The sequence below is a fragment of the Lathyrus oleraceus genome, chromosome 7, assembly GCF_024323335.1.
Source record: "Lathyrus oleraceus cultivar Zhongwan6 chromosome 7, CAAS_Psat_ZW6_1.0, whole genome shotgun sequence".
Taxonomy (NCBI): domain Eukaryota; kingdom Viridiplantae; phylum Streptophyta; class Magnoliopsida; order Fabales; family Fabaceae; genus Lathyrus; species Lathyrus oleraceus.
The window spans coordinates 367,322,260-367,333,717 of NC_066585.1; the positions used below are offsets into that span (position 1 = coordinate 367,322,260).

The window sequence follows — 11,458 nt, forward strand, 5'->3', positions numbered from 1 at the left end:
TAAGGGATTCGCCAATTGATTGGCGTCTCCTCTTAAACCTTACACATAGGCGCCAATTGGATTGGCTAGGGAACCTGCCCTAGCCAATCCAATTGGCGCCTCCATTCAAGTTTTAAAAGGAGTCGCCAATTCAATTGGAGACTCCTAAAAGTGGGGTACTTTGGGAATTTTTCTGAAACCTGAGGTATTTTGGGATTTTTTTTGAAAAATTGGGTTATCTCGGTAAAAAAATCACAATTGGAGGGGGTAAATTGAAGTTGAACAATTAGAATGGCAAACAAATACTATTTTATCTTTCATTATTATTTATTTATTTATTTATATTTTATTTAGTTGTCACTTTCCCTTCAAGAAAGTATGTAGTTGAGCACACCCATCGTGTGACTGTTCATTTTTTAATAACTATCTCATGCTAAGAGATATGACCACTTTTTGAGTTTAGTAGCTTATATGTTGTGTTTCAAGTTAGATTTTGTGTAGTTTTATAATTTAAGTTATTTTAAGCATTTGAGTTTAAAATTGGCATTTTTCTATTTGTAGGTTGGAATTTTTTTCTCCAAGTAATATGAGCATGATGTTATAGGGTCACACCATGAATAGTCATTTTCATTCTCCTATACAGGTTTTCATCATTCCTCTATCATCAGTATTAGAATTGATAAGATTTTGCATTTCTTAGAGAATAATTAGTGTTTAATCCATTTGTTTGTTTATGTTGCATTTTATATTTAATAGAAAATGATTTAGTTGCTTTAAAGGACTTATGTTCATGAATATGAGTTCTTTCACTATTAAATGATAAGTTTAGCTATTAAAAAAAAGTTATATATATTATATAATCATTAGTTCACAAAGTGTTCTAATAGAAGGGAAATTGCGAATAATTAATAAAAACGCAAGAAACAAAATTATTTTAAAAATTCACTTTTGTCCTTGGACTTAATTTTTACGAATGCTAACTTGAATGAATGAAATTTTAGGAAGAACATGAACCCATACTCCTAACTCGTAGTTTTTGAAGTATACTTAAATGAGAGACTATCAATTTAATATAAAGGTTCTATTTATAAAATCAATTATTTGCATAATTGCTTCCAGTGAACATTGTTCCTCTAATTATACGCATAATAGCCTCAATTAGACACAAGGTAGAACTCAAGTTGTGGTTAGTCCATGGCATTGCAAGAGATGACATTAGTAAGGTGAAAAGAGGAAACAATCCCCTTTTCGGAAAGTGGCAAAACATCATAAGTTACGTAGAAAAATGGAATTAGGCCAAGACAACTGCAATATTCTAAGCAAAAACCTCATGTATCCAAAAGAAAGAAGAAAGAAGAAGCAACTCAAAGCAACTCATACACTACAACATAGTAGGTGGCAAGGTAAGAAAAGATGAGATTATCAAAATTGCTTTTACAATTACACAAGAGTATCATCGTAAGATATAATATAATCAGGTATCACAACTATCCCTGCATCGCAAACTAATTATCTGCCCCACTTGCAGACGCTGGTGTCGTCTTAACAATGCTTAGATAACCACCGTCCTTCGTAGCTCCAGTCGCTGCTTTAATCTCATTGCAATGGTTAATGAATTTGCTCACCTCCTAGTTTAACCAAAATTGAATCCAAATTTATTAAAAATATATATTTCGCACAAAAGATAAAGATAACATTTATGTATAAGTTACTTCTAAAGATAATAATGAACTAAACTACAATCCTTGAATAAATTGATTCTAAAAGCTACCATAAGTACCATATTATAATAAGGCAAAACTTACCGCTAAACCATAATCAACTCATTTATATAACGTTTTCAAAAACTTGTACAAAATGCTTAACAAGCTATGGCATAAGATAAGCCCAAAAAATGACCAGTAAATTAAAAACACAGCATATAAGCTGTACAAACACCGTATAAACACCTCATAAGCTGTATATAGTATACTTCGTTAGGAACACCTCATAAGCTGTATAATAAGCAAGTAAACATGCTATAAACAGCAAATACGAGTTATCAAAAAGAAAATTATGAAAATAAGTGTACGACAGCATACAAACATAGCATAAACTATTTTCTTCATGATCCTCCAAATACTTTTTACACAAGTATTTTTTTTTTCATAAGCAGTAAACTTCAATAGACTCTTCTAAAAACCCAGGGAGAAAGTAAATTCATACAAATGACCAAACATAATAGACATAGTCTGCGTTTGGATTGGCTCATGAATCACCTCAGCTCAGCTTATCTACCCGCATAAACTCTTGGCAGGGTGTTTAACAGAGCCTACAAAATCAGCTTGTGACATGCTCAAAAACTGTTTTTATTCATATAATTTCAATAAGTTCTTAAGAAAAGCTTATGAAAATAAGCTATAACTTATATAGAAATATTTAACCATGTTATCTTTTTCACTATAGAAACAGTTTATGAGCTTATTTGATAAGCTCTTATCCTATAAACGCTTAATTAATCTGTTTGATTCCATATACTCACAATTTGTTACTCAAAATTCACAGCATCAAATACCCGAATCAGAACTGAAAATTGAACCCACCACACACACACACACACAAAACGATAGGAACTTACACGATCAGTATCCATATCCTTTGTAACCTTAGACGGCTTTATGAATCTCTTCCCTAGTAAGAAAAGAGTATAAATTATTACAGAAAAATACATTGAAAATTTAAACAAAAAAAAAGAGGGAAAAGAAAGTACCCTTGCGAGTCTGAGGAACTTTGCCATGACGATTAGCGGGGATCGATTTCTTCTTACTTTGCCCCTTGAAAAGTTTCGATTTTTGCGTCATTCTTCTTTGCTTTCAATTGAAAGAGTTAGAGTTAGAGTTAGAGTTAGAGTTAGGGTTAGGGTTTTGATTTGCGTCTTTCGATTTCGAATGAATATGAAAATCTGATACATTTGAAAACACTGTGGCTACTAGCTGTCACCTATTGGGCTTTCATTGTTTTGGATCGTCAATAGCCCATCACGCCGTATCACATTGAGATCACACCCCTTCAACGTTATCAATATGGAAATAAAAGTAAATACGGTAATTCTTTGATATTTTTTAAATTTTAATTCAAAGGATAAATTCAAACAACACAAAATCTTCACCTCTAAATAGATAATTTGAAAGAGGAATAATTTTAAAGAATTACTTGAGATGACGAAATAAATTTCTTAACATATCAATGAGAAAAAAAATTCTCATTCTAACACGAGTTTAGATGTATCAACTATAAAATAATATCTAAAATTTATTTTATATTTTGTTCTCTAGAGAATATGGTGATCGAGATTTAAACCCTAATTATCATATAAATTGTCCTTATAGACAAATAACACCAAAGACTACTTTGTTCCATATCTTCAAATCATCTCTCTTATCAATAAAGTTTGGTTGCACGCAACCTTCTAAAAATTGCGAAAAAATAGAAAACCAAAATAACAATACTAAAAGAGAATAATTAACATATGCATGTCATCATCCTTTTATAGTCTTTATTTGCTAACGAATTCTTCAATCTAATGGAAATACTGCGGGTGGCAGCAATGGTAAGAGGATGCTCAACAGGCTTTTTGGAAATACTGTCAGGTGGTTATGTGTGATGGGGTTGAACAACAATACCCCAAAAAGGTTTCAAGGAGGAGATGTGAAACACAAGGTGAATGTGACAACCATCAGGTAACTACCGATGATAAGCAACATGGCCGATGCATTGCGAGATCATAAATGGGCCATAAAACTTCTTCAAAAACTTGTGTTGTCGGTGTTGTCGAGCCGAAATTTGGTCGTAAGGCTGCAACCTTACCAACACCAAATCACCTTCCTCAAAAGTGACATCTTGACGATGGTATTAGCTTGCTGGACCATCCGTTTCTGTTAAGCTAAGAGATTTCCTTTAATAACATGCAATAACTCAGCGCGTTCAAGCAATGATTCCTCCAAAGCTGAAATGGAAGTCAAACGACATGTATAAATTGGAAGGGAGGGAGGTGAACGACCGTACAAAGCTTAAAAAGGAGACATATTCAAGTTACTATGATAGTTGGTGTTGTAATAAAGCTCAACCCATGGTAGAAGGTTGACCCAAGACGCCATTTTATCTTGTGTAAAAGCAAAAAGATATTGCAAGGCATTGGTTAACCACCTCGGATTGACCATCTGTTTGAGAGTGGTAACCACTACTGATGGCCAGCTTAGTACCACTCAATTCAATGAGACTCTACCAAAAAGAGCTCAAGAACACGAGATGCATTTCTGATACAATCGAACATGGAAATTCATGAAGACAAACTACTAAGGATACAAACAAGTCTAAAACTCTAGAAGCGGTGAAAGTTGTTGGTAAGGCCCAAAAATGGGCAAATTTGGATAAGCGATCAACAACCACAAATATAATCTACGACCCATGAGATAATGGAAGGACAATGATAAAATACATTGTGATATCTTCCACACACATTATAGAATGGGCAAGTGTTGCAAAAAGTCGGCAGGTACTTGGTTCGAATACTTTATCTACTGACATGTAAGGCAATAAAGCCACATAAGATTCAACGTATTGCTACATTTTAGGCCATAAGAAATTAGCATCCACACAAGCCAAGAGAAATGGATTTATGGTATTATCCATTTGGAGTTGTTTAATAATAGAAAAGGTAGACCGAGACACCAATGCTTGAAAAGTTGTAGTAGTACCCTCTGGTTCACTGGACCAATTTGTTGGTACCCTCGAGAAGGCGTTCGCCACCTTGTTAGACACACCAAATTCGTATTTAATGCAAAGTTAGAATCTCAATAATTTGCACTTACACGCTTGTTGATTAGGTGTCTGAATCACTCGAATACTCTTGTGGTCGGTTGAATAAAAAAAATCCCAAGTATTGTCACCACTTTAGTGATAGCATGAAGTTCCTTTATGTAAATAGAGGTAACTTGCATCTTGGAACCTAATTCGTTCCTAAAGATAGAAATGGGTTAACCCCTTTGCATCAAGATAATACCTATGCCCACATTAGACTCATTAGTCTCAATAATTAACTTCGAAGAGAAATCAGAGATACTAAGAATCAATGCAACCATCATTGCACTTTTGAGGGTCCAAAATGCAGTGTCAACATAGTCATACCAAACAAACCCCTTATGACACAACATATCATTCAGATGGTAGTAGTTGATAAGGACGAAAAAAACCTGAGTTGTTTCACATTATTAGGCACAAGCCACTTAGTCATAGATTCTAACTTGTTGGGATTAGCGTGAACACCTTGATAGGAGACAATATGTCTAATGTACTCGAGAGATTCTTGACAAAAAAACATTTAGACAACTTGACATTGAAGGAATTTGTCAATAAGCAATACAACACTAATTCCAATTGTAAGTAAGTGTTCCTCCAATGATGAATTGTAAATGAGTATATCATCAAATAAAATGATAAAATGTCTAAGGAATTGTGAAATAGGTGACTCATAGTGGCCCAAAATGTGGAAGGCCCATTGGTCAAGCCAAATGGCATGACAAGAAACTCAAAATGACCATCATGGGTGTGAAACACAGTCTTATGGTTGTCACGAGGATGCATTCTAATTTGATGATACTCGACCCTGAGATCGAGTTTAGTGAAAATAGTGGCACCACCATGCTCAACGAGTAATTCACCAATGGTCGAAATAGGAAGCTTGTCCTTGACCTTGGATGCATTTAAAGCCTTGTGATCCACACAAAAATGCCAAGAATTATCCTTCTTGTGTACCAACAATACTGATGATAAAAATGGAATATGGTCGGGAACAATGATGCCCTAGTCAAGAATTTCATAAATCAATTTCTTCATTTCAGTTTTCTAAAATGGAGGATAACAATATGGATGAATAATGATGGGATTGGTTCCTTTTACAAGCTGAATACGGTGATCGGCGGATCTATGAAGCGGTACCCTGTGGGTGGTAAGAGTATTCTTTGAAATCGTTGCAAGAGGGCACAAATGGTATGGGAAGGTCGGTAGGAAATTTTGGTGAAGTAGTGATAAGTAAGGGTGGTTCTGGTATAAAGGTTTGAATGGTTAGGAGGACTTCAACTATATCATTATGTAATAGGGTTTGAAATTGGAGTAAGGAAACTGAGTGAAAGGTAGGTGTCATGTCACCTTGCAACATCACTGGGTGACCTTGCCACGTGAACTCCATTGTCAAGGTTGCATAATTATGTGAAACCTTCCCCAATAGTTGTAACCAAGGAAAACCTACAATAGCCAGCATAGATAAATCCACTGAGAAATTAATATCTTGCAACACTAAGGGAATCACCAATCAATAATACAAATAGAATAACAATGAGTTACATCCCATCACAACTCGGAAACGAGGACATGAAGTCATAGTTAACCCGAGAGGTTCCACCAATGTTGGATTATTGAAGATATGGGTACTTCCACTGTATATGAGAATCTAAAAATGATGAGCATCATAAATACCAGCAACACATAGAGAACAACCCAACAACTGACTAGAGGGTGTGTGAAAACTTGAGTTGTCATCAGAAACATCTTCAGATTGGGATTTCTCTTATTCAAGATCGGGTGTATCAGCGTCGACACCCAGTAATAGGAGAATCTTACAACGACAATAATGGATGGGCCTAATTTATCGTCAAACCATAAACATAAGAGAATTTCTTAATACGCACCATACAAAAGTACTAAAATGCCTCTCAAATTTTGGAGATGCATCTCCAGATGCACCATACACCAACGTTATGGCATATCAAATGAGTGCCACTCTAGATGAATACTAAAAAAAATCCGGAGATACATCTCTAGAATTTTCAACAAATATGTTTATAGTTTACAAGTCCAATGGGTATTTCGAAGATGCGTCTTCAGAAGTTTGGGGAAAGATTTTGAAATTCGGTGTCACATTTGCATGTCAGATATTTCGGGAGATATATCTCTGGAATAATTTGATAAAACATAGAGTTGCATGATCATACAATCATACTTGTTTTTCACTCAAAACCCTCATAAAAAATCCTTTCATTCTCAATCCACATTCACTCCAAATCTTAAATCTTGTGTTTCATCACATTAAAGGGAGCAAAAGAAGTTGAAATTTCAAGTAAAGATCATTTATTTCTAGCCTCATTGCTCACATTAGCCTTGTTTTCTTTCTGATAAACTAGCATTTTTTTTCGGAGATACATTTGCGTAACGAGTATGAACTTACTCGAAAATGCATTTTCAGTATCTGTCTGTGTTTATTTTTTCAGCTCTGTTTACAACATTAGCGCTTATTTATTGTTCTGTGGTAATTGTTTTCATTAGATATGGTGCACCCCGATGTTTTTCCCAAACAAGTTGTGTCTCCCACTGTTAAAGGTGTTGTTGTGAAGGCGATAGATATTGGAAACCAATTTAAAAATGAACAAGAGTTTGAATCTCGTGATCACATGCTTCAATGGATTCGTACGTAGGCTTCCAAAGTGAGATTTGATGTGGTTATCGGTGTTGGTGTAAGCCCTAGAGGCCAATACTTTTGGTACTTGTATCGAATTATTTATTAATAATAAAAGGCTTTTTCTTTATTATGTTTGTTTAATAAAGTCCCTAGAATAGCTAGTCCGTTTAATGTATCAAGTGTGACTTAATCATGAGATCACATTAAACATAAGGACATTATTCTTAAAGTATCTATAGTCGAGCTTTATTGTGAAGTGGGGTAACATTAAAGCATTAAGACTATTATGTATATAGACTGATGATCACATCTCATGGATCATGGATAAAAAGTTATCAAGTCTTAAACATAGGTATGAATATTAAGAGTAATATTTATACTGGATTGACCCGCTATGAGAATACTATATATAATGTTATGCAAAGTGTCATAAGTTATTCTCATGGTGATAATGGTGTATACCACCCTTCGACCTGAAACCACTATGGACCCTAGATGTAGAGTCGAGTGCCTTATTGCTGATCAAACATTGTCCGTAACTGGATGACCATAAAGGCAGTTGATGGGTACTCCACGAAGCATGCTAAGGGACATGAGTGACCTAGATGGAATTTGCCCATCCTGTGTAACAGGATAAATGTCTATGGGCCCAATATTGAACTGGACAAGGATGACACAGTCTATGCCTTGTGTTCAATATAGACATAAGGGCAAAAGGGTAATTGTACATATAAGTATTATCACAAAAGGATTTGTCAGATCACATGACATTTTTGTGTCTTGGGTAGCAGTGATGTGTTGTTAGATACCACTCACTGTTTATTATGTTAAATACGTGATTTAATATAATTGCCAATGCCGCGAAAACCTACAAGGTCACACACAAAAGGACGGATTAATGAGAGATAGAGTAACTAAGGAACACTGTAAGGTACGGTGCACTTAAGTGAATTGTAGAACATTGTAAGGTACGGTGTACTTAAGTAGAATACGAAATATGGTAAGGTACCACGCACTTAAGTGATTTTGGCATATTATAAGATATGTGCCACATACACTTGAGTGGACTTTTTTGCTTGCAGCCCACACAAGTGGTTCTATAAATAGAACCCTTGTGTAGAAGCATTTGTGCAGTTGCAAATTCGTTTCTCTCTCTCTCTCTCTCTCTCTCTCTCTCTCTCTCTCTCTCTCTCTCACACACACACACACACACACACACACACACACACACACACACAGAGACTCAAAGCCTTCATTCATAGCAGCTAGCACTGAGATTGAAAGAATCCGTTCGTGTGGACTGAGTAGAGGCGATGTCATCGTTCAACATTCGTGATCGCTCCGTAGATTTGCATCAAAGGTTTTAATCATCACAAGAGGTAACGATTCTATCACTGATCATGCCCATTCACAAGGATCACTAAAGGAGAAAATTTTAAATTCCGCTGCGTTTTGGATCGCTATTCTCCTTCAGTGGTATCAGAGCCACTTACGAAACCATGCATGTGATATCTGTTTATTTTCTGTATTTTCTGTATTAACACGATTAAAAGATAGAATGAATCAAAGAATAAACGAGTAATTAAATTTGGATTGATGTTGACTATGCTTCGGAATCCGACATTAGTATGGTGAAGCAGCGATACATCGATCGTCCATAGGTTATGCAATTGAGATCGATCAAGTTATATATATGATATAAGTAATCCTGATGCAAAATAGGGTATATATGATATATTGTTTCTGTTTCGTTCATTCAAACACTTAATGGTTGTTTTCCTTTGAGCGATTAATGGTCGTTTGCTTCTTGATCAAACATTAGTATGGTGAAACAATGACGTGTTGATCAATCATACTGAATCAACAATCGAGGTGTGTTTGACGGTCTGAAATTGGTGCATTAGGGTTAATGACGACACAAGGGTTGTGTTGTCAAAGAGTTATGCGATTAGGGTTGTGATTGCGCAAGAGTTGTGCTTTAAAGTATCAAGTGTTGATGCGAAAAATGATGTCGATTTCAAATGAATTGTTCATTAAAAATTTAGGCCAGGGGCGCTGCCCCCTTGACCCTCGTCCTTGATCGGTCAGCAGAACCACCGTCCGCTGACCGGGCAGCGAAACCACCGTCCGCTGACGGGGCAGCGAAACCACCGTCTGCTGACCGGGCAGCGAAACCCCCCGTCCCGCTGACCGGGCAGCGGCCCCCGACTAACTCTGCGTAGTGTGATCGGTCGCCGAAATTAAATTTGGTTTTAATTAATTAAAAGAATTAAAATTAATAATAATAATGTGTTTATTATTATTGTCTTGTGGTGATCGGTTATGGCCTTAGTTTTCCTTTATTTTGTTTTGGGTTTTTAAAATACAACCTGCGTGTCGTGCCTCTCTTTTAATCTCTTAATGTAACTTATTTTGTCATCTCACTCCATCGTATGTAAAACGAGTTTCTTTTATGTAATGTTATGTTATGAAGAAAGAGAAGAATTCAATATCAAAAGAGGACAACCTTGAAGATCTTGCTTGGAGAAGCTTAAATCGTTATTAGGTTAGCTTAGATTCTCTCATTGGCTTGGGAGAACAATTGCGCTAGGGGCCATAACTGTTTCATTATGTATGTTGATGCATGTGATTGTATGTTGATGCATGTGAGAGACGATTTATATGATAAATAAGTCGGTGAGATCAGAATAATTGCAAATTCCCTCAAATTACATATTTAGTTTATGCTTTCCAAGTTTTAGCACTCATCAAGACTAGTATCGGATAATGTAGGTTTCGCCTACGCGAGGTGCATGTTCTATATTAGTAAGGTGCGATGGGATAATTGTAATATCCAATTGCTAAAACAATGGGTCAAACTTAACTAAACAAATTATAATAAGATTATATATGTTTAGAAGCAAGAGTTGGAAATGATCCATGTGATGGATTGGAATAAGGAGTTATTCACCCAACTAAAATATTCGAGAGTTATATTAGATACAATTGGAAGGAGTTCCTACCTAAATAACCTAGTTTTCTGTAATCCGCCTAAGCGGACTTAAAACAAAGTGAAATGTGGATCTCGACCCACTAGAAAATCTTCCAACGGGATTTTCCGAATCAAATGGTGAGGCTCATTTGTTTTGAGTAAAATAGTGGGAGCATATTTAATTAAAGGCCTAATTAAATATGTTATTGATACTTATATTTTCATTATTTTCATGTAGATTACCATGACAACAAACACCTCTAACAACATTTTACGATCAATCCGTGACAAAGAAAAAATGTCTGGGACAAATTTTCTGGATTGGCACCGAAATCTGAGGATTGTCCTCAAACATGATAGAAAGTTGTATGTCTTGGAGAAACATGTTCCTGAAGAGGAACCTCCTAGTTCTGCACCTAAGGCAGAAAGAGATGCTTATAAGAAGCATGTCGATGATGCCAATGGAACTGCTTGTCTCATGCTAGCTACCATGAACTCAGAGTTGCAAAAGCAACATGAGAACATGGTAGTGTTCGATATGATCGAACACCTGAAGATGCTTTATCAAGAGCAGGCAAGGCATGAAAGGTTTGAAGTTTCAAAATCCATTTTTCAAGGCAAGTTAGCTGAGGGAGCCCCTGTAGGTCCCCATGTGCTCAAGATGATTGGGTATGTGGAAAACCTTGAGAGGTTGGGTTTTCCCCTCGGAAAGGAACTTGCGACTGATTTGATCTTGCAATCGTTGCCAGATAGATTCAGTCAATTTGTCCTAAATTTCAATATGAATGATATGGACAAATCTCTTCCTGAACTGCTAGCCATGTTAAGAACTGCTGAGCAGAATCTGAAGTCAAAAGGGAAGTCCATTCTGATGATCGGAAATGGAAAGAGACAGAACAAAAGACCCACCAAGCAGGGTGATAAAGAGAAAGGCAAGGAAGTTGCCAAACCCAAACCCATTGTTGCTGCTTTGAAGCCTAGTGGAGGCATAGCAAAGGAAGGCACCTACTTCCATT

The 11,458-nt window shown here is 36.0% G+C and overlaps 1 protein-coding gene across 1 annotated transcript; it reads right to left on the bottom strand.

Moving 5' to 3' along the window:
* Positions 1-1,371: 1,371 nt before the first annotated feature.
* On the bottom strand, positions 1,372-2,935 carry LOC127106127 (uncharacterized). The gene is made up of 3 exons (XM_051043416.1): positions 2,729-2,935; positions 2,597-2,649; positions 1,372-1,607 (listed from the first exon to the last, which is right to left on the bottom strand). The coding sequence occupies exons 1-3, from the start codon at positions 2,817-2,819 to the stop codon at positions 1,485-1,487; spliced, it is 267 nt and encodes an 88-aa protein (XP_050899373.1). The 5' UTR covers positions 2,820-2,935; the 3' UTR covers positions 1,372-1,484.
* Between the last annotated feature and the right edge of the window lie 8,523 nt (positions 2,936-11,458).

Coding starts and splice junctions, on each gene's coding strand:
- LOC127106127 (XM_051043416.1), bottom strand. CDS start 2,819: ATGACGCAAAAATCGAAACTTTTCAAGGGGCAAAGTAAGAAGAAATCG. Junction 2,650..2,728: donor AGTTCCTCAGACTCGCAAGG/GTACTTTCTTTT, acceptor TTTTCTTACTAG/GGAAGAGATTCATAAAGCCG. Junction 1,608..2,596: donor AGGATATGGATACTGATCGT/GTAAGTTCCTAT, acceptor TGGTTAAACTAG/GAGGTGAGCAAATTCATTAA.